This window comes from Aulonocara stuartgranti, assembly GCF_965226115.1.
Source record: "Aulonocara stuartgranti genome assembly, chromosome: 7".
Classification (NCBI taxonomy): Eukaryota; Metazoa; Chordata; class Actinopteri; order Cichliformes; family Cichlidae; genus Aulonocara; species Aulonocara stuartgranti.
The window spans coordinates 67,285,894-67,310,233 of NC_138945.1; the positions used below are offsets into that span (position 1 = coordinate 67,285,894).

Below are 24,340 nucleotides of genomic sequence, written 5' to 3' on the forward strand. Positions count from 1 at the left end.
CTTGGGTTTATGTTTCATTGGTGGATTCTGGCTGAAAAAAACTGATGAAATTAAAAAAAACCAAACAGAAAATATTTTCTGACAGGTCTAAAAATACCACACAACTACAGGTACACACACACACACACACACACCAGAGTGCAATTGTGGGGCACGTTTGGAGCCTCGCTTTATTTGTCCATCTCAAAGCCAGAGGATTAAAACTGGCACAATTAAATCTGACATTTCAAGTGACTCTGTGGGTTTCACAGATGCATCCTTTCCCCAAATAAACTACTAAAATATGCAAGACACCAATTACGAGCCACAGATGTGTTGCCTCATAAAACACGCTGACATATTCACCGGCTGATTTGTGTGTCAATTTTGTTTCCTTTGAAAGACGAGCTGCAAATATAAAAAGCAAAGCACCGATGCTTTGGGCGTGAGATGTAAATCAGTATGTGTCTGTATTTACGCATCCACATGTGTCCTCACACTCTGGGTTCTTTGAAAAAGTCAGGCTGTCGTCCAAGTTGATACAGCGGTGGCCACGCACTGACAGCCTGATGCTAACGAACAACATACAGGACTTCCCTTTAAAATGATTCGGTTATTTATTCCAGTGCTTTTTTCTATGACTCGAAAAAATTGAGAAAAACTGTCAATGCAAAATGTACAGGATAAGTGAAATACATATGATAGCATTCAATGTGTTGGGATATCTCCAGATATTAGAACTAAACATTCCTCTCTTCCATTCTTGTTCCATTTTATTCCTGGTGACATTTAGCAGCAATCTTACTGATTTTCCATGGAATTGATGATGCTAAAATATGCAGGGACTAATTAATTCTAGCTCATGTGATGCTTTTGAATGCACTCATTTGAATAATTATACATTCTGCCAAGAAACAAAACACTTTGGCTGTCAGGTGCTAACATTTCTTTTCCCATCTCTGCTACAGATGATAGCACTGGCTGACACCAGAGGAGGAGTTAAAAATTTACATATGCATATATGCACGTGTGCGCACACAGACACACACATCCGCACGAGACAGCTGTTTGACAGACTCTAGACTTCTTTCTTTTGTCAAGTTTTCAGTCACATTTTGTTCTTCTGTTGTGATATTTGCTAACCTGCTCATTAAGTCTGCATTATCATTTAGTGCATCAGATACAGACACGTCAAGGTCCTGCAAGTCTGAGGCAGCCCCTCAATTCTCTGCACTAATGTCCAGCAAACAAACATCGAGACTAATTTCGCAATCATTTGTGACAAAACATGATGAACCTTCTTTTAACTGTAATCAATCAGAAGTGAGTTTCAGTTATTTTACTAAAGTGCTCTCTCACAAACGTTGCCTGTTATGTGTCAGGACAGCGAACTGGAAACAATCTGAGCAGGTTTCTTGTCGCTACATTGTAAAACGGCTCTCTGGTGACTTTGAAAGTAAGCTGTTTGATTTATCATCAAGAAGGCTCGAAAAAAAAAAAAGGACTTATAGTCATGTGAGGTGACATTAAAAATGAGGTCTGCTGACAGATCCTATTAAGCTACGTTGTAGCAAATGTAATACCAAGTGTTTTGAACTAGGAGCAAAAGTACAGGTTATCTGCTGCCTTCAGTTTCTATTTTCTCTCCTGAAAACAAAGCATTTGTATGTGTGCACAATAATAAATCGTTTGAATACACCTTTATCTGTAAATACATGGCAACACAAGCTTAAACTTGCAATACCATCTATTTCCCAGAACTACATGCGTATCAGTGCAGCGTCCAGATGACAGAAGCAGCACTTTATGTAAGCATCGTGCTGTGGTTCTGGATCCGAGAGCTGCAGACTGAACTACTCAAGCAGCCTGACAAATTAAACCAACGCAGCGATCCAATCCACAACTGCATCCCTCGGACAAATCTCAGTTCCCTCTGCGCTTGGGGCTCTGCACACATCGACACGTGTGACCTTCTCCACAGTGAGTTGTGCCAAAAACCAAAGGGCAAAACCTTGATTATTATAATGATATAAACTGGACTCAGTGGCTTTTGCTGATGTCTTGTCTTACTGAGAATGGACAGATTTGCCTCACATGAACTACATTAGTAAAGACTTTTCCAAAACAGCGTTACTGTTTACAAACTGCAGATTCAGGGCGCTGCTCCAGGAAACATCTTCAACAAACTGAGTTTAAAAATAAACCGAGCTGAGTGACTAAGATCATCTCTGTAATAGTTTTCGGTTCCTGAGCAGCTGAGCAGAGTTAGAGTGAACAAACACAGTTAATTGAACCGAGCATGTGCACGAGTGTCCGGGCTGTTAAAGAGCCATCGACACGTTGATCGGCTAGATTTTAGACATTTCAGCTCAGTTTTGGACGAAGGCTGAGCCGTTTTAAATAAGCCACTATGAATGGATCCTGATGGGATAAGACTTGGAAATGCCCGGAGCCAGACTGGATCCAGGTATGATCCAGTCTCAGTTTGTAATCTTGACCCATTTTGGAACAATCATGCATGTGGACTCCAAACTGGACAGTTAGCGGATCCAGTTCTGATTTAGAGTTTCAGTGGAAACTATGTTGAGTTTTCAGAAACTGTACAAGGACTAAATCTCAATCTGAACACATTTCAACATGAAATGTAATCAAATTACAATCAGACCTCCTGCATCGTGTATTTAAAAAGTGATTTTAAAATGTATTAGGTTCATTTTTAAAGTGATTTCCTCCTCAACTTTTCTCAAATATTATATACTATTCATCATCTCCAGGATCCCAATAGTGACAGTCATTTTTCTGTGTGACGTCAGTGTTTGATTTTATGATTCGCCTACAACTTTACAGAGAAACGTTATTACGGGCAGTGATTCCAGTGCAGGAATTAGCTGTTAGCTGCATCACAGTCACACAATTAGAAACTTACAAAGTTTATTCTAAGCTGATCTCTGTCCTTGTATTGAGTACTGATAAACTATAAAAGCAGTCACACAAAAAAGACAAGGAAAAAGTGAACTAACAGCTAACAGGGGTTTTAAAACTTCTACAAATGAATTCGCTCTGCTGTGCCGTTTGATAGCAATTTTATGAATGACGAAATAAAACAGCTGGTTCAGGTGCAGTAGAAGCAGAGGTCAGAGGGGAGAAAACCTGAGTCTTTCCCCAGTAATTGACTCTCTCTGGAGGAGAAAACCCAGAGTTTCCAGGGTGTTAGCTACTGAAACAAACAGCACCTCTAATCAATATAATCATCACTGCAGGTGCACTTAACAAGTGCATGTACTTGTTAAGGTAATGATATTGCTCATAAGCACCATAATTAGTGACCATATAAAGTATTAAAACAGTATCTGTCACAACATCTGGCTGGCTCTGTTTTGGCTCGGGTCTGTAGTCCAGTAAGTCATTCAGGCAGTTTGTTTGCTGTGTGTAAAGCGGCTCATCCGTCTCTCCTTCATTCAAAATTCCCTACACACAAGTTTATAAACTAAGATAGATTAAGCTCCAGTTTAAAATCAAATCAACAAAGATACCCTCCTGTTCCTCCTCCTGATGATGAGATTAGTGTAGCTGCTCCCCACACACATCCATGATTTCAAAGAGGAAAGAGCTGCCAACATTGTGTGGTTGTGTGGTTGTGTGTGTTACAAGTACAGGTTTATGCAAAGATGCGCACATGATTATCTTAATGAGAAACCAGGCTAAAAATTGCCTCCATTTGTGATCTTAGAGCGATCACGCTGACCACTGTGCACCCATGAGAAGAACACTGTTTAGCATCCACCCGTTTAAGTGCCAACGTGTTTATGTCATTTCTTCCTTTACCTTTTTGATGACAGGAACCTTGTTGTAGTAACGAATGCAGTCTTTACCCAGGAAGTCAAATTCCACCACACATTCGTTGCCATCCAGCTGCTCATGCAGAGTGATGTGCTCAACACGAAGCGAGCAGCAACCCACCGTGTCCGCCGTCTCTCCCTCCTCTTTCTCATTGCCAGCTCTCAGGGCCAGCTTTTTGGGTCAGAGGATACAGAGATTACCACAGATGCAGAAGTACACGCCGAGCTTTTCCATCACAAGGTACACAGCACGCATGCGAGTCAGACAACCGTTAAAATATATACACGTACTAATAAAAAGACCTTCGTGACAAACGAAAGACAAAAATGGCAACTGAAACAGTTTCTGGCATGAGCCAAAAGCAATCATGTCCTCAATCCATCATTTCACTTCATACAGACTGAGATAATTAGCTTGAAGTCTCTGGAAGAAAATGGCTACATGTAATCCATTTACTTTGCAAAAGATTTTCATCCAACTATGTTGGAAAACAGAAAAGGCAATCAAGACATACTGAATTGATTTCCAATATCTTCACTTTGCTCCAGCCTATTTACACGGCCACTGCAGTCGTCAGTTTTTCTCGACATTCATGCAAACATCACAAGCAAAGCTACGACAGAGGCCGTGTGGACAGATATCAGAGAAGCTCACGTGTGAAAGTTTCTTTCTAGTTCTGCTGTGTGAACATGTAACAATTTGTAATATCAGTTGTGCAACCCAAACCTTGTCTATGAAATACAGCGCCACAGCTCTCTGACGTGTAACCATCTGTTTGGACTTTAGATCCTGGAGGTACTGGTAACGGATGTCATCCACGCGTGATTTCAGTTTCCGAGCAACCTCATATTTCTCCCAATCCTTCTCTCCCTGCAAGAAAGAAAGGCAAGATAAGCAGGAAGAGAGAAAAGACTAAACATGAAACGGAAACACGAAGCAAAAGTGACAGGTGATGACAATTATAAAATAAAATGATGAAAAAGTGGTTTTCCTTTAAAAGCCCTGAAACAATCACTAACACAGGATCTTCCACTATAAGACAACATTCTGTGTCTGCTGTTTGCTTCTGGTTATTTATTGCTATCTACATACAATTAAACCCTCCATCAGTCAACGTGCCGATACAGTCACGGAGAACTGCGGAATAACTTAACCTTTATGCATGAAAGATGGAAAGGAAGACGAGTCAGCAAACAGAGCACAGAACAACAACATGTTGAACATGCTGAACGACACAGGAAATCTTTCCTGCCTGTGGCCATCTCCCTGTACAACGCATCCACTTAACACACTGTTTGCTGCTACAACTACACATGTTTCTTTTCCAAATATTTATTTATAAGTGACTTATGTATGTATGTATGTATGTATGTATATGTATATATTGTACTATTCTTAGTTAGCGTATTGTCTGTCTTGTCTTAATGTTGGTTTAAAATGGAGCACTGTAACAAAAAATAATTTCCCCCAGGGATCAATAAAGTATTCTGATTCTGATTCTGATATTGGATTATCAAATTCAATTCAATGTATTTACACAGCGCCAAATCACAACAACAGTCGCCTCAAGGCGCTTTATATTGTACAGTAGACCCTACAATAATACAGAGAAAACCCAACAATCATATGACCTCTATGAGCAGCACTTTGGCGACAGTGGGAAGGAAAAACTCCCTTTTAACAGGAAGAAACCTCCGGCTCAGGGAGGGGCGGGGCGAGAGAAGGAAGGCGGGATAAAAGACATGCTGTGCAAAAGTAATTACGAATTTTGTTTAAGAATATACATTTTATGCATTATAGCTCAACATAATGTGTAAAAGTGTCCAGGTTTGTGATTTGTTTGTAAATCTGTGCTGTGTTTATGCTAACGTTTCATTTAAATCAGCTCTGTGAATAATATCAGAAGCAGGACAACAACCATTTGTCAGTTGGCAGATCTGGAGCTGAACTGACAAAATGCAAACCATTCAAATTATTTATTTTATTATAACTTGGTTATAATGTTATTTGCATTCCCCTGCATTCTTTCTGTAAGGTTTTGATTCTTGATTTACTTACTACGCAACTCTGCAGCACAACAGTTCGTCTAATTTTACAGCCAGCCTCTAGCCTGGAGGAGGATGTTGCACGAGCAGCTAATTCTACAAACTTCTTTTTCATTTTTTCCCCAAACTTGCAGTCTGCAGAATCAAACTAGTTCAAATGAAGAAACTTATCAGTTCTACTCACTTTGAAGCCACAACTTATTTCACATGTAGTTCCACCCATGACTTGTAAACAGGTTCTTAGGAGTTTCACTTTAAATATTCTATATCAAACGTTTGGTGCACATGCAGTTTTTGGTGATGATGAAAATGGTGTTTTGAAGTTCTGCTTTTTTGCTTTTCCAGTCGGTTTGGTTTTGCTTCTTACGTTCAAGAGGGAAAGAAAAAGTAAATCCTTTGGAAACGGGACGCTTCTGTTACATTTCATATTTTTAATGTGGGATTAAAGCATTCACAATGTTGGTTGAAGGAGTCCACAGAATGAATAGAGAGATGTTTGGTGACAGATCAAACAAAGCTTGAATGTTCTGAATGATGAATTCCAACATTTATCAAGTTATCTTTGAAGGACAGTGGCTAAGTGTTTGCTCACCACATGAACAACAGTAGAAGATGAGCGAAACACACAGCAAAATATCTTTATACTTATTTATTCTTTTCTATTTAAAATGGCATAATGCGAGCTAGGAAAATATCAGAACTGAAGCACTTTGACTAATGCATCTCAAAAATTTATTTATATCATGTCCATTACATGTAAAGTGAAATGATTCAAGCCTTTGTCATTTTAATCTGACTTACAGCTTGTGAAAAAAATTTCAAGTTTGAGAAAATGAAATATTATGTTGATCCTGCTTATCTCAGTTTAGTTTGATGCAGTGACACACCAGCGGTGTTACTGCTGTACTTGATAGACCAGATAACTCAGACGACCTGAGGCCGATAGAGAATTTATCATTTAGTCAGAAAAGAAAATGAGAAACAGGCAAGTTAAAGGCTGTTATCAAAGCAGCCAATAACAGTGAAGCAGCAAGCCGATCGGCTCCATGCGGCACACAATGAAGTCATTTATGGTAAAGAATCATCAACCAGTGACTGAACACATGCTTCAGAAGTTGGATGTTTCTGTATTTTAAATGTATGAATTGATCTTAGTATATAAGTAAATATTTCTAAGCATAAATGACAATCAACAATACAAATCTAACATCCATCCATCCATCCATCTTCATCCGCTTTGTCCGGGGCCGGGTCGCGGGGGCAGCAGCCTAAGCAAAGAGGCCCAGACCTCTCTCTCCCCAGCCACCTCCTCCAGCTTATCCGGGGGAATACCAAGGCGTTCCCAGGCCAGCCGAGAGATATAATCTCTCCAGCGTGTCCTGGGTCTGCCCCGGGGCCTCCTCCCAGTGGGACATGCCTGGAACACCTCACCCAGGAGGCGCCCAGGGGGCATCCTTGTCAGATGCCCGAACCACCTCAGCTGGCTCCTTTCGATGTGGAGCAGCAGCTGCTCTACTCTGAGCCCCTCCCGGATGGCCGAACTTCTCACCCTATCTCTAAGGGAGAGGCCAGCCACCCTTCGGAGGAAGCTCATTTCTGCCGCTTGTATCCGCGATCTCGTTCTTTCGGTCACTACCCACAGCTCGTGGCCATAGGTGAGGGTAGGGACGTAGATCGACCGGTAAATTGAGAGCTTCGCTTTTACACTCAGCTCCCTCTTCACCACGACGGACCGGTGCAGCGTCCGCATTACTGCAGCCGCAGCCCCAATCCGTCTGTCGATCTCCGGCTCCCTTCTCCCATCACTCGCGAACAAGACCCCGAGATACTTGAACTCCTCCACTTGGGGCAGGAACTCATCCCCGACCCGGAGTGGGCACTCCACCCTTTTCCGGCTGAGAACCATGGCCTCAGATTTGGAGGTGCTGATCCTCATTCCCGCTGCTTCACACTCGGCTGCGAACCGTTCCAGTGCGAGCTGGAGGCCTTCACCCGATGAAGCCAACAGAACCACATCATCTGCAAAAATCAGAGATGAGATTCTGAGGCCACCAAAGCGAAAGCCCTCCGCCCCTTGGCTGCGCCTAGAAATCCTGTCCATAAAAATTATGAACAGAACCGGAGACAAAGGGCAGCCCTGGCGGAGCCCATCACCCACCGGGAACGAGTCCGACTTATTGCCGGCAATGCGAACCAAGCTCTTGCAACGGTTGTATAGGGATCGAATGGCCCGTAGCAATGGGCCAGACACCCCATATTCCCGCAACACCTCCCACAGGACACCCCGAGGGACACGGTCGAATGCCTTCTCCAAGTCCACAAAACACATGTAGACTGGTTGGGCAAACTCCCATGCACCCTCAAGTATCCTGGAGAGGATAAAGAGCTGGTCCAGTGTTCCGCGACCAGGACGAAAACCGCATTGTTCCTCCTGTATCCGATGTTCGACTAACGGACGAACTCTCCTTTCCAGCACCCTGGCATAGACTTTCCCAGGGAGGCTGAGGAGTGTGATCCCCCTGTAGTTGGAACACACCCTCCGGTCCCCTTTCTTAAAGATGGGGACCACCACCTGTGGACTGGCAGACAAATCTAACAATATTCTAATAATCTGAGATACTAGTTTTTTCCAAAACCAGTTTGAGAACTGTGCTGCCAAAGTAGTCTGAACTTTGTTGAACCCAAAGTCTGCAGCTCTGACAGCATGTTTCTTTGTACCCACTTGTATGTGCATCCCCCCCATTATGCAACAGATAGCTCACCTTCAGTTTTGAGTTGGCATTAAGCATGATGTACTTATTGGAGCCCTGGATGTTTTCAGTCCAGCTGACGAGCCATGTCACGGTGTTATCGTGTCGAACTTCCTTCCAGTGGTGCCCAGCGGGTGGTGCGGGGATACGAGATTCTCTGCCAGAGCAAGAACAAGTGCAATACAGTATGTAAATGACCAGCACTGATGCACAGCTCAAATACAGATTTAAGCCTAAAAAAAAGTAACAAAAAAAATAATATTAGTCATGTTGATTTGAACACTGTCAGAAAAAACAAAACAAGCCTGTGATTCTACACATTTAAACAGTTTGTGTATTAAGAACTTGTTTCTTTGAGTGAAAATGTCACTGCTCTGCATTGAGCCACAAGGGCACACGGAGGGGACTGAAACTAAAGCTGTACTCAACTATACACTGATTTCACAATCACACTCTCACTTGCTGCAATTGATGATGACGTCCTCTGGTTGGATCCTCTTCTTCAGCATGCCTTGCTTGGGATGCTCGCCTCTACCTCGGAATAACCCCGGAGGCTCAATCTTAAAATTGCCAATGCGTTCTTTGTGGTGGTCCAGAAGGCAGTAGCCGTATTCATCCACTATCTTCTGGTTTGCCTCTTTCAAAGCCTACAAAAAGATTTCAGATACAGATCGCGTTACCTCAGAAACGGACAGGGTGCTCCTCTGGACTTACTCCAGTTATTACGCTACACATTATGAAGACAGCAGCATACAAATACAAAGAAGGGAACGCGAGCTTTACCTGTTTCTCCTCCTTGGACATATTTTTCCTTGCCTCTGTTTTGGCTTTATGCATGGCATGGATTTCTCCAAAGTCACACTTATCAAGATCTTGAATCAGTGACCTCTCCTCATGGGTCATTTCCTACACAAGCACAAAGTGTGTTGAGGCATACAGTCTCATTTCAAGTCTGAGAATATCAGCAGCAACAAAAAGAACACGCAAGCTATTAACCAAAACAATCTGGAAGTTGTAGTGAGCATTATTCTTTATTTTTATATTTACAGGAAAAAATTAACATGATATAAATGGTTCCAATTAAAGTGATGATAGAATAACTGCAGAAACTGATCGTGTGTCTTCGCCTCCAGTGATGCAAACAGCAATTACACTGCTGTAAAAATTATAACAACCTCCATTTATCCATTTAGTTTCTCACACATTTCAGATCAAACAAATATCAGAGAAAGATAATCTGAGCAATTAAAAACTGCACTTTTTATATTATTTAGCTGATGAAAGGAGAAAAAAAAAACTATCCACACCTACCCGTTTCTTGTGAAGACGAACACCCACCTGTTAAATCTGATTAACCACAATTTTGGAAAGCTGAGTTCAGTCTCACTGACCACACCCACTGCAGATTACTGCCAGACGTGTTTAAAAATACATAGCAACACATCATGCCCAAAACCAAGACACAGTCAGCAGGACGATGATTGGAAACATAACAGCAAAACGGCTCAAAAATAAAATACTGAATGTTTTGAAGTGTCCTAGCCAAAGTCCGGACGTTAGGCCGGTTAGGATTCTCTTGGCACTCGTGCTCAAACACCTTCCACTGTGGCTGAATTAAAACAATTCTGCAAAAAAGAGCCAAAATTCCTCCACACCAAGACTGACAGTTAGACCCTTGATTGCAGTTCTCGCTGCCAACGGTGCCACAAGCAGTTTCAGATTAGGTTTGGGCTTTTCTGCCTTTAATAAATGAAATCATCACTAACTGTGTTATTAGGTTTAAGGGGCCGTAACTTAATCACATTAGGCCAGGCAGGTTGGGATAGTTTTTTCATCACCTGAATAGATGAACTCATTTAAAAGCTAAATTTTATATTTAGAATGTAGCTTTAATAAAAACAGAAACATGTCAGTGTGACAAATATGCAAAAAAAAATAAGAAATGAGGAAGGGGTCAAAGACGGTGTTGTGATAAAGTCAGCAGAAGAAGCTCTTAAGAGTTCTGTACAGAGCATTGCTTTGTTATATTCACTGACCAGTAGGGCTGCCACAAACGATTATTTTGAGTCGACCATTCACCGATTATTTTTGTGATTAGTCGACTAATCAGATCAGCATCCATTGGACGTAAAACTTACAGCTTATTGCACCAGCAGCATCTGCTCTTATATAACTATCATTAGCTTACAGCTTTAAGTGTTTAAGGTATGTGCTAACTAAAAATAAAGACATGATAGTATATAGTCCAGCATCTCACACTTCTGATAATCAGCTGTCTGCTTGACATTTATTCAGCTGTGTAAAAACTTTAATCTCAGCCAAACCGATTTACTCAGGAACAAATAAAATACTAAAAAAAGCCAAACAATAACATTTTTAAGTTATCTAAGTGACTCATATATCATGTTTAACCTGAGTAGCAAAAGACGGCGGTGGGTTTGAAAACGATTTGCCGGGAGTCCGGTGTTCTCACGGCGCTAGTGAGCCTAGCCCCCGGCTAGCTATCGAGCTAGTGGGTAACAGACGTCTCCGAAAACTTCGGAGCGCTTTTGAAAATATGCGGTGTCTTGATAAACTGAGCAGATATTTGAGGTTTACACAGCTACATTCTTACCTGAAAATATGTTAAACGTTTATTTTGTGACCCAGAAAGAATAATAAGAGTAATATTAAAACTAACCAGCTGCCGCCATTGTTGGAAACTGAGCTGGGCCGCGCTATGAATTCTGGGACACAGCTTCTTCTTCTTCGGGGTTTAACGGCAGCTGGCATGCTTGTACATGCAGTGCTGCCATCTTCTGTTTCAGTCCGTTATTACACTCTTAAATCCTGCTACTTATTCCTGCGTCTTTTGTGATCTTACAAAGCTTCAAACGATGCGTCGACTATTAAATCAGTCGTCGACGATTTTGATAGTCGACTAATCGTGACTAGTCGACTAATCGTGGCAGCCCTACTGACCAGCTATGAAAACAGAGTACATAACATTTGTCTATTCATATAACAAATTAACGCAATAATGCATCATTAAAAACAAACAAAAGAAAAACTAGATGAGGAGGATTCAAACAGATCACCGACCTTTCCTTTAATTACTCATTTTTACGGCGGTGAAGCAGAGTCGAAAAAAAAAAACAACTGGTGCTGTCATAAAAGGCTACAGTACTTTCTCCTAACAAGCCATTTAAAAAGTGGGGACAGTCAAAGCTGCAGTTTTGCATCACAGAAACATAAGAAAATGTTACAGCTTTCCAGTATTTAGCACTTTTAACAACACATCACTCCCAGAACTACAGTAGCTATGAGTGTGAACACTGTAAGGTCACTGCTAAGCAGGCTAAATAAAGAATCCTGACAGGCCAGGTGGAGCAGCTGAGTTTCAACTTTAATTGCCAAAAGTTGTTTCACAAGGGGTCACCAGAGGTCATATCAGAGGTGACCAACAGGGCAAAGCAACTCTGTTTCAGCTGCAGCTCTAAGCTGTTGTGATGCTGAAATATCATCAGTGGCTTTCAATGTGCTGTCTAGCTGTAGGGAAAGAATCTGTATTTCATGACATATTGCTAATAATAATTAATGATCAAGTGTATTAATAAGTTGTCACTTACTACCACAGAGGTGCTTTTTATAAACAGTGCAGTAATAATCACACAAAAATACTGACCGTAATTTGAAATGCACACAAAATGGTTAAATCTTTCACACACACACACACACACACACACACACACACACACACACACACAAACTTTAGGAATAAAGGAAATGACTCTCATCCATCAAACTGATACAGCCCAGTTTTGTTATCTACCGTCATAGAAGATGAGATGCAAATAGAGACCTACACATAACCACACACACACCTTCAGGAACACTGACAGCGTGGACAGGCAGTCAGCCTGCGTGTCTAAGCATGAATGACACCCGACAGTGGGCGGGCACTGAGGGCAGTGGACCGAGGAGAGTTTTTTCCGGCTATAATAAAACAGTTTAATTGGATTTGTTCATATGCAGGAGAGCTAGTTGTCTGGATTAGCATATCAATGCCTTCACATAAATCGTATTTTCAAGTGCATTGAGCACTAAGCAGCGCAAAATTAATTCTGCATGATATGCCTAGGGGCTTGGCACGGTGTTTTTTTCCATGCAGAGGACACCCTGACAGACACCAGCGAGCATGTACCAGTCACACTCGTCCTGTATTTACACACATACAATCTATTTATGATGCACTCACACTCTAACAAAAGGCTTGAACATACGCAACTTTTGCAAAACTGTTACATGAAGACAAAGTTTGCAGATGTGGTGACACCAACCCCAGCTGGCTTTGGAGCCACCAGTCTACTGCAGCACATTTTAAACTCATAATCACACCTAAAGGTAACTTACTCCAACTTCCATGATGCATTTGGCTTTACCTTTCTCCAATCTTTAAAGAAATTCTCGCGGAACACCTTCTTGGTGGTGTACTCATGATCCAGCATCTGGGCAAAGAACACCGCCACCTCTTCTGCCGCCAGGCTCAGCTTTACCTTTTTACCTGCACACAAGCAGCATCACTTACACTGAGATCATTTTTAACAGCATTAAACCAACCAAGCCTTATTGTCAGAACTATACGTTTATCGAGCCGTACTAGTCAAGAACACAAGCCTTTGGGAGCTCGGGGTCCTCTGAAGATCCACCACCCAGTACCACCCCCACCTTAGCTCCTCCAGGCTGTCAGACTAGCCCGTGGATAGAGGGAGGTAGGATTAGAGGCAAGGACAGTGATCTACATTCAAGGCCACTGCTAGGACCAACCTTTAAAAACATGCACGTGCAGGAATTAACAGAACAAACCAAGTCCCCGTAGGACCCCGTTTGCAGCTGGACTGCTAAACAAAGCAAAAACAATTACAGCCATCAATCAGTATCCAGCTTCAAACACGTCTTGAATCCTAAAGGCCCAATAGTGTGCGGCTATGTCTTCTGTGTGAGCAAACAAAGTCAGGATGTGTGTACGCTAGCGTTCACAAGATTGTCTTAAAATTACAGTCCAAGCTCAGACCTCATCCCGAGCGAAACTGTGTGGCTGCACCTTTATGCCCAATGAGCTGAAGCGACTTTATAAAGTAACCTGAACAAACAAACACACACTTTAAACTTTTGCAATATAAATGGCTCATAAGAACCTATATAACACCCGTCAGGCTCCATCATATGTCCAATGACATTCTGGACATTTGTACGAAATACAGAAAAAGGAACTCTTCTCCATTGTCTATGGGAATGTCCTAAAATTCAGGAATTCTGGAAAGATGTCACCAAGTGTTTGTCTGAAGTGTTTAAGGTTAAAATCCCCTTAAAGGCTAAACTGTGTACTGATAAAGCAGACTAAATCACTGGACTATGGACTGCTTCGAGCCTGAGGAGCCACTGCACTATGCTGGACAAGTATGGATGCAGCCTCCATGGGACTCTGGAAGAAGGAAATCACAGATTCATACATTGCCATGGGCAAACAACGGCACTTTGTGAATATCTGGAAGCCATACATGGATATCACAGGCAGTGGAGGTTATTCATGAGCAGGGAGGGATTCCTTTTTTGTATCAGTGTGAGAGCCGTGTTCATTTCTACACGTGATCTTGATGCAGGCCTGAAGTCTGGGTGTGTGAATGTGAGGGGTTTAAATATCTGTATTGCATAAAGAAAATTTCACAGGACTGCATGAATACCTTTCAGAACTGCAATGTAACATTTCATTATTTTTTTTCCAACAGCAACTGATGATGTTTCTTGGAAAGGACTGCTCTTCTACAAAACTAAGCCGTGACCAGAGCAGCACTTAAACTAAAGAGGATGGAGCTTTGGCCTTGGCTCTGGAAGGACACTCATGAAGGTTTGATAATCAGTCTAAAATCTTTCTTAAAGAAAGTTTAATAAACCTTTTTAAAAGCTTCTGAAGAAACATTAACAGACTATCCATCACAGCCTCTTGAATCGACACTGAACCTTTTTTCTGTCTAAGATTGAACTCACTCTTACATTTTATTGATTTGATACATAACTGGTAATCCTAGATTAGGAATACAGACAATCATGACGTAAATTATTGGCATAAAATGAAATTCTTGTATAATTATTTATTCATAATTTTTCTAGGACAACTGTAACGCTCTCCATAAATGAGACCCACACAATGCTTTTCGTACATGAGCTGATTCTGGCTTTTAGAGTGAGGCAGACGTATCAGTAAATGATGTCGGTAATGTCTGACTGCGCTGTATAGAAGCAGAGAAGCCTACACTGAAGTGCATCTAACTTGTAAAATCATTTAACACTGTCTCAACAGTATCTGTAAGACACAAAAGTAGAGCTCCTGTACCCGTCACCCTTGTTTCAATCACACACTCAACTGACCATTATAGTAGAAGTGAACATTGTCAGGTAAAGGCTGGTACTCAGGGGGAAAGTAGGGTCCTTTGTGTTCCAAGAACTTCCATTTCACCCCATCTTCATACTTCTCTTCCTCCCACCTGACAAAAACCAAGATGATAAAAAAGTACAGACGCATCAGTGAAAGTTAAAATTGCACTTTGTGTTTGTATGTGTGGTTGGGAAGAGTGTCCAGATGAAAAGAGCACTCCACAACCATCTCCAGCGATTCTGCTCCTCATCCTCCTTCTTTTTGATCTTCAGCTGTCTTGCTTCTTCAATCTCCTCCTTTGTCTTCTTACTTTTTTTTGACACAGCCTGCTCTTCTTCCTCCTTCTTTACCATCTGTGCAGAAGAGAGAAAAAAAACTCACCATGAACCATGTTTCTCGTGCTGAACTTGTTGTAGGTGCAAGATTACCCCGATGGAGACAGAAGTTTACCTTTTGTGTTCTCTTCTTTGACGTCTTTGTCTGAGCCACTCCATCACCTTCTTCTTCGAGATGACGTTGCTTTTTCTTCTTCTTCAGGCTGCATGCAACATGGGAATGAAAGAAACTAATGGCTTGCATACAAAACTAAGTGAATTACTCATGAAAGGTACATTTTTCTGCAGCAGCTTTCAGTAAAAGTGATCCTACATGAAGAAGGACACACAAGGATTTTTTCTAGACCTGGTCAGACTTACGTGGGTGAATTGGCAGAATCACTGGTGCCTTCTTTGGGGTCATCTTCAATTCTTTTCCTTTTCACTCCTTTCTTCTTTGCTGTAAAAGCATCATCCTGTAGTTCCTGTTTCACAGATTCACTGAACGACAAAATGAACAGTTTTAGCTACAAATGTATCCACTCTGTAGCATCAGAGTTACACATTTCTGCTGACATATTAGCATAATTATTAAAATATTCATTCCAAAGTGCAGCTCTAGTCTTAACAGCAAGCCTTCAAAATTTAATTCACAATTTTTAATTTTAATTTTTTTGGACCCAAGTCGGACCTTATTTTAGTTTTTTAAGACTTAGACTAACACATTTCTGAATTCTTATCAAGTGTTCTATATTTTATTCATTTTTAATCTCACTTGAGTAGATGGTTTTGTATCAACTTAATAAAGTTAACATGCAGAATAAAAGCTTGATGCCTTATTTTTCACTGCTGCCCTCCTGTTTGGCGTAGAAAGAAAATCTTTAAGCACACCGTGATGACTCACTGACCATAAGAAATCAAGCATAATTGTGGTAATTGAGTAAAATTATCGACAGTAATGATAATGACATAATGACAGCGTTTAGAGATTTTAAAAAGGAGAGAAAAAAAAGGAGTAATTACACAAGTGCAAGCCTGGATTTCCCTGCAGAGTGAAGATTTGATGGGTAGAGAAATGGCCCAAATTAAGAAATCAACAAATTACAGTCACTGCTGCTAATAAAAATTAGTTTTCTCCTTTTCCTCCCACAACATTCTGGAAATGAACAAAATGTGGAAAATGTAAAGCAGTGTAGCACATAATTGCCAAATTGGCTTACTGATCCAAATTACAAGGCACTATAGTAGCAACTATTCACTGTGCATTTATCAGGATAATGTTCTTTCTGCTACAGCAGGACCCTGATGCTTTCAGATTGAAGGTAATGAGCTATTCCTGGGGTTCTCAGGTCTATGACTCCATCCGGTCACTGCACCCAATACTGTATGAACTCAGGCAGAAAAACAAAGATATCTGTTTTACAATACAATTAGAATAAAGTACCAGTATACCCCACAGAATAAAACAAATATAGAATCAATTAACCCAAGCTAACGTCTTTGGACTGTGGGAATGCCGAGTACTTGGAGAGAATCCACACAGCTCACAACATGTGACAGAAAAGTGGACTCTGTGCCTGACAACCTATCACACTGTTGTGAGTTTCAGAAACACTGAAACAGAACACAACCAGTAATTATCATCATTAGTATTAGTGAGTCTTACTATGATAAGTTGTGTTATTGTAGCTACTTTGACAAATCAGAAGCTACATCACTGGAACACTTTAGGCATATTTGCAAAGCTAATTTCTACAGTAACGTTTCAGTTGTGTGGGCAGCACGGTGGCACGGTGGTTAGCACTGTTGCCGCACAGCAAGAAGGTCCTGAGTTCAATTCCACCATCAGGCCGGGGTCTTTCTGTGTGGAGTTTGCATGTTCTCCCCGTGTTTGTGTGGGTTCCCTCCGGGTACTCCGGCTTCCTCCCACCGTCCAAAGACATGCAGCTTGTGGGGATAGGTTAATTGGATAATCCAAATTGTCACTAGGTGTGAATGTTCGAATGAATGTGAGTGTGAATGGTTGTCTGTCCCTGTGTGTTGGCCCTGCAACAGACTGGCGACCTGTCCAGGGTGTACCCCGCCTCTTGCCCTATGACAGCTGGGATAGGCTCCAGCGACCCTGAAAAGGATAAGCGGAAGCGAATGGATGGACGTTTCAGTTGTTGTACACGCTGTAGACAATAAGACACCTTTATATGTCATTACTGACCTTTATGGTCCATCACGTCTTTAATCAGACACTACAGTCATTTTCATTGTTGCACTAAAAATTAGTGAATTTAATGATTGGCTATTATGAGTCAGAAGGAAGCCAGGCATTGAAGCAGAGATGATGTATGAGCTTTTCCTACATTTTAACAATATTAAAATCACAAAAATAAAAACAAGACATCATTCCCAAAGATTTTTTCCCACCTGCTCACAGCCGAAACATCGCTTAACATGAAGTCATGAGAAGGAAGAGAAGGATTTGAGCCAAATGCAGCCGAGCTGAATAGATTAGTTAGTGAAGGTTCACTCTGTGTAAGGCTTTATGGAGGAAGTGAGGGATTTTTAATGTAACGTGTAATATGCTCACTTTGGAAAAAGACGATGAAAGGAAAACGCTTTATCTGTCGTTCTGTTCTCTTTTCAGTCAAACTTTGCAAACGTAAGAGTACCGAGGTCAAGATGTTCAGTTCAACTGCTCAATGAAAGGAAAAAAACGTCGCGCTAGTAGAAACGGTTATATTTTTGTGGTATACTGCACTACTGAGCAAAATCCATAAAAAGCTATAAAAAGGAGGTTGGGTCTCTGTGTGCACTGACATTTACGGTCTGTGGTTCTAATAGCCTTATGTTTCTTCACTAACTCTGCTGCAAGGCCTTAACTTTGCTCTCTGCACGAAACCCACTCAACTAGCACAGTTACCACCTGAGCCTTTGTGGGGGGAGAAAAAAAAAAACCCTAAAGGGAAACATTAAAAGCCAGAATTTCACAAAACGTTTTTCCATATGACATCTCCTTTGAAATGTCACTCAGAACATTGGGTTGGGCTAAATCCACATCTGGGAAATAATCCATTAACAACTCTATGGAAACACTGCTGTGAAACAGATTTGACGCAGCGGGCCTTCGGCCACAGCCTGCCATCCTGGCAACACCCCGCTGAGCATCCAACTACTCAAACTATGCAGTCTCATTTATTTCACTGCAGACAAGCCAAAGATATTTGTCGTCAGTGCACAGTAAAATTAATTTTCTGAAAGACAACATAACACACTGTAGAAAATGGGAATGCTTCTGTCCAGGGACCCTGAACATCAAAACACAAGAATTAATTTTTCATCACCTCGGGAGGGAGAAGAAAAAAAAAGGAAAACTCTGGCACAGTTACACCAAAGCTTAGTGAGATTATTATCTCAGCATTTCAACAGTAATCCAGTGCTGGTAGCAGGACTTTTACCCTACCTGATGCTGCTGGATGATTCAACATTCTCCATCTTTGGTGTCTTGACCTAAGGGAATAACATAGATTAAAGCTCAAGGACAGACAGCTGGACCTTGATCTCATGCAAAGCACCAGAAGTGTTAAAAAAAAAAAAAAAGTGCGACTCATTTCTTTCACATCTCTGTAACAGTGCTGCACCTCAAGGTTACAAGCTTGGGCTTTTCTTAAATAGCAACTTTTTCCGAGAATAATCAAGATTCCTTACAATGAAACAATATCTACAGTCCTTAAATCTATCCGGTCGTTCAGTCTGACGTCACTAGCCGTGTCTGGGTCTAAACTCCGCTGCAGGTCCATATATCAAACGATCACTGTGGCATTACTGAGAGTTGAAAAACTGTCTAAAGTCTTTCATCTTTAATAAAATGATCAGCGTTCTGCTCTACCAGGTGTAACAATTGAGTTTAACATCCAGGCATCCATGAAAACGGAATTTATGACATTTAACGGAGTTAGAAGTTAGCAGGGAGTTAGCTCGCTAGCTTCTATCTAAATACAACATAGCATGTCCTGACTGCGGGGTTTTGGAAACAAATTAAAACGTACAGCTCTGTTATCACTTCCAGCATAAATGAAGACAGAAAACTAAACAGCAGTGACGTTTGTAGGGTTACTGAAGCTTGGCTAGCTGGTATATAATGATGTGCTACGTGACCGCTAGCGACGCAGCTATGTTAGCATAATATAAACAAGCTAACTTTTTTCCACTCGATAAAAGTTAACGTGAGTGTTCTCGGTGGTCAGGAACAAATGTAATCGCATGGCAGGATGCTGTAAAAGGACCAAACTTCAGCCAGGAGAACAACTGAGATAATCCATCCACAATACGAGGTTAGTCATTCATATACTGCTGCATGGGCTGGGCTGTAGTTACATCCTAAGGTTTTAAAAACTGAGCTTAAATAAATGATTAGTGGTAATAAAAGCCGAGGGAGGTCAACAGGGATCACTGACTGTTTTAGGAGCTTTTTGAGATTAAATAGAAGAAAATACAAAACATTAAACATGTTAACAACACAAAAGCCATATTAAATGCAGACTACTTTAGGCCCGGAAATAGGATTCGTTGTGTCATCACTTAACGACCGGATAGCATCGGGTTATGTTACACACTGTAATACAAAGTACTATTATTAATATGCAAACAGTTAGACCAGACCTTCCCAAAGTGTGGGGCCCACCCCCGTATGCCAAGGAGAAAAAAAACTAAACGCTTGGACACTGCTAGCACGGGGCGCCCACACAAACGCAAAGCAGGAGATGAAGCATCGCTGAATATGTTTCCAAACCAACTTCATTCTAAGCCAAAGACTAGAAAATATGGTGAAGCAAATCTTCCCTTTGGCTTCACCTGCACAAGTGCCGAGGTAGGTCTCCCCTGCAGAATTGCTTTTCCCTTCGTCGGGAGCAGCGCTGGGCTGTTCAAATCACGGACAGTATCCCACATTCTTGATTCAATATTTTTCTTGTAAAACAAAGGGGGGCTCAGCAAAAAAAGTTTGGGAACCACTGAGTTAGACAATGGAGTGGGATTTGTTCATGTTCATGTGGAATATGCATGAGTTATAGGCGGACACGAATGATCCCTCCCCACTGGGTCACATTTCAGTGGCTGATAGGCCGCTTTTTAAAAATTACCTTTTTATGAGATTTTCTTTTATCCATGTTCTCCGTGGCTTTAGTTGGATTTGGGCTGTTCATCGGGATGCCATGACAGACGAAAGGAAAAGAAAAATGCTGTTAATGATGCCGTCTTTGAAACAAGACAAGTCAGAGAAGCACTGCATTAACAGACAGAGCTATGCTGTTATCAAGTGAAGGCTTGAGGGCATATTAGGATGATGTTAGACTCGTGTCCACGCCGAGATACGATTATTCTAGACAGACAACACTACAAAATGCCACCAATCAGACAAGCAGTGTCCCAGAGGAGCCTCCCACAGCCCTGAGCCTGCTTTTTTTTGAGTTGTGACCTTTCCAACCTTCAGAGCAGGATGCCAAATGAAACTGAGCTGTAATTACTCCTCTCTTTTTTAAATTACAAATCCTCAGCATCTGAATGAGGCAGTTCGCCAGTTAAAGCAGGAGCCACTTGCTCAGGAAAATTAGTTCCCCGAGTCTTGTACCTGAGAAGGATAAGTTGATCCTTTATCAGTAATTCAGTCAGTGTGCCATGAAATAACATGAGGCTAGCTGTCACAGAAAGCCGTCTGCTCTGCTGCCAGTGCCGCTTTCAGGTGTCTATTCATCTCTCTGCTCTCATCAATTACACAAGCCAATGACAGATCACTCCACATTCATTTGTCTGCTCACATATGCATGCTAATAAACGCATCAGATATCAAAGTAAATTAATTTATTCATATGAAGATGGAGTACCCACTGTACACAGTGAAATTAATGCATGCACTCAATGGCATCAGCCTGCGTGACAGCTCAGCCAGTACAGCAGTCTTCCAGTAACACTGTTTCCCCCCATTTAGCGGCACCCATACTGCCATATGGCTCAACTTATTCATTAACATTTTTTAATCCAAATTAATTTGTCTCCACATTCTACAACATGAAAGGCAAAGCTCCCTGCGAAAAACAGCTTTGATCTGGTCCCTGTGTCGACGCTGAACAGATGTTGGACGTGCTTCAGTCAGGTCACATGCATATATCATCAGGGAGCTGCAATCAGGACACGGTGGCTCGGGGAGCTGATTTGATAATGGCCCCTCAGTCTCTCATGATGGAATAATGATAAAGTGTTCGCTAAACTGTGCCTGTCATATACATGTGTGTATATATAGCTTTCCAGCAGACACGCGCAACACTCACCTCTTCTTGATGTTATCTCCCCCAGCTCCTGCGCGTTCACTGTCACTCAGTCTTTTCAGTTTCGTCGCTTTGTGCTTGGCCTTCTCGTCTTCTTTAGCGTCCTTCTCCCGCCCCATCTTTCACACGTTCTTTGGCAGAGTACAGAGAACATTAAATAGCATACTTGCAACAAATAGACCAGGAAAAAACATGCTTTACAACATTTAGTCGTTCTGTAAAAACGTGGCCTTGAAGTTAATCAGTTAGCTAGCAAGCTTCAGCAACGCCGGTGAACTTAAGAATACATTTGTTAGCTTACAGCGAATTTTCCCTTCAGAAACTAATAACAAGCCAGTAGAAGTTCGTACTATCAATAAACTTCCTCAGCACTTGTAGTTTTAGGAAATAACGGGTTGCTTTCCGTGTGCAGTAGGCTACAAACATTTTACGCGGTCTCAACAAACAGCGCTGAATCTCGCCTGGTTATTTCGCGTCACACCCAGCTGACTTCTGATTGGGTGACGAAGTTTGGTGACGCTACACCTGTGAACTCTCTTTACAGGGCAGCCTACCTTACCTGCTGGCAGAGGTAGAGGAGCCAAAAATTGTATTCTTTAGTAGCACTACCTCAACATAGTTTTGCTCAAGTAAAAGTAGAAAATGGCTCAAGTAAGAGTAAAGAAGTATTTAGTAAAAAAGGGCTACTTGAGTACTGAGTAACTGATCATAACATCTGATTTAATGTTCAAAAATGAGACAATCAGACAGACAAAAATATAAAGTTTAGCCCAACTTCGCTACATATAAATAACATGATTACAAAATAATACATCTAAGCAGAAGAAACACTTTTCCAAATCAATTTTTGTTCAATATAAAACACACACACACACACACACACATATATTAAAATTGGGTAAAGTACTCCCAGTGACAATATATGGTGTTAATTGATTTGATCTCCAAATGGCACAACAGGCTCAGCAGATAGAATAGAATTAAATCAACAAACTTTATGTACAAACAACAAGTGTCGCTTTGACACAAACTGTAGGTTTGTGTCTGTGTCTCATTCATTTTTGGTTTAAACTTGTTTATCATTCATTCAGTGAAGTTACTCACACTGACTAGAGTAGCCAGCAATTTTTCTCAAGTAAGAGTAGCGATTTATAATAATATTACTCAAGTAAAAGTAAAAAGTAAAACTACTCCTAAAAGTAATTGTTTTACAAAAGGTTACTCAAGTAAATGTAACTGAGGAAAGGTAATTAGTTACTACCCACCTCTGCCTGCTGGTAACATGTAACTATGGTTTTTGCTGTAGCTAAAATAGTCACAAGTTTAAGTGTTTGCAACTTTGTACAAACTTTGAACTTGGTATTGCCCCCTGCCCTTTCTTGCATTAAGGTAGCTTTGTATCTTTTTTTTGTTACTTAAAAGTCTTTGATAAGTGTTTTTGAAAAATGTTCCCATCCTGGAGTTAGAACATTGGGGTTCTTTGACATTATTTGATCTGACAACACTGGAAAGGATGGCACGAAGCATCAACAATCGAGATGATTAGAAAGTGATGAGTAACAGATGAATATGTAATATTTTAAAATGCTATATGCAAGGCCTTGTGACACTTGCCATGTGGCATGTTAATAATGAAATTCTTGGTGCTTTGCATTGAAAATAAAAGCATCCATGGTGCACTAAGCCTACCATATATTACTATGAACTGTATCTGAATAAACTACAAGAAAAAAGTTACACTCACTGAAGATTAAGCTTACTTAAACCTTAATGAGGCTGCACCTAATTAAGGTTTAAGTAAGTAAGGATCAAGCTACTTCACATTTAAATCTTCCAGTTTGGATGCCGTTTAACCTCTTGACACTTGGTTTTGTCACATGGTTGCAGCATCATTATATCTCAACTGTGAGTCTATTTTTCTATTCTGTCCAATCAATTTTCTTTGCTTTCTTAGCCCATCCTTTACTAACACAAGGATGTATTACTTTGTGTTAAACCCAGAAGCAAATAGCTAGAGTATATCATTTGTGTTTCCTGAACCTTTGTGGATATGATTTGAAATTTTTTATTTTTTTTTTAAACATGTTTTCAGCTTGAATGAAGGATACAGTTACTGCAGGAAGACATGAATTTGCATTAAAATACTGTTGGAAAAAGCAATAATGGTATGTATCCACAGAAGTCGGTGAAAGCAGACAGCTGAAGGCTGTCGCTGCACTTTCTTGACAGGGCCACATATAGTCACAGCCAGGTGTTAGACACATACACACACACACACACACACATACACACATACACAATGTCAATAAAAATATTAGGCTACATGATGGGGGCGAACCATTAGCCACACAAACACAAATACCTCAAAACAGCACAGTTCATGTGAAATTATACATTAATATGTGGCAAACCCCTCAAACATATATGAACCTTCTCTTTATTCATTTAATTTAACCCAAATATTGAGAGTACTGGTTAATTCTATTTTAAATGTTTAAAAATTAGTAAAATAAATAAATACAAATAAATAAATTTTTGTAGATTGAATTTGCTTAGGAATGTGTGATGGATAAAGTCTGTGAAGGTTCTCAGTCATCCAGGTCATCGTAGTCAAAGGAGCTTGCAAAGAAAAGCGTCTGGACTTCTTTAAGTTGCTTGAAGACGTTTCACCTCTCATCCGAGA

The 24,340-nt window shown here is 40.9% G+C and overlaps 1 protein-coding gene across 6 annotated transcripts in view; it reads right to left on the bottom strand.

The window, feature by feature from the left end:
* The window catches only part of LOC309710502 (DNA topoisomerase I, mitochondrial), a 29,068-nt gene extending 6,872 nt beyond the window's left edge, over positions 1–22,196 (bottom strand). Inside the window, exons 1-14 of one of the 6 annotated variants that reach the window (XM_082540027.1) lie at positions 22,119–22,196; positions 21,661–21,788; positions 20,476–20,530; positions 18,798–18,844; positions 15,725–15,844; positions 15,480–15,567; positions 15,255–15,382; positions 15,023–15,138; positions 13,036–13,157; positions 9,398–9,520; positions 9,074–9,261; positions 8,627–8,771; positions 4,546–4,689; positions 3,805–3,990 (exon numbers count right to left, since the gene is read on the bottom strand). In XM_082540027.1, coding sequence (XP_082396153.1) covers positions 3,805–3,990; positions 4,546–4,689; positions 8,627–8,771; positions 9,074–9,261; positions 9,398–9,520; positions 13,036–13,157; positions 15,023–15,138; positions 15,255–15,382; positions 15,480–15,567; positions 15,725–15,844; positions 18,798–18,844; positions 20,476–20,530; positions 21,661–21,776 — 1,578 coding nt within the window. In that variant the 5' untranslated portion in view covers positions 21,777–21,788; positions 22,119–22,196. Of the gene's footprint in view, positions 1–3,804; positions 3,991–4,545; positions 4,690–8,626; positions 8,772–9,073; positions 9,262–9,397; positions 9,521–13,035; positions 13,158–15,022; positions 15,139–15,254; positions 15,383–15,479; positions 15,568–15,724; positions 15,845–16,366; positions 16,389–16,602; positions 17,173–18,797; positions 18,845–20,475; positions 20,531–21,660; positions 21,789–21,958 lie in introns of those variants that run through there. The other 5 variants (XM_082540026.1, XM_082540024.1, XM_082540025.1 and 2 more) reach the window with 5 other exon arrangements.
* Between the last annotated feature and the right edge of the window lie 2,144 nt (positions 22,197–24,340).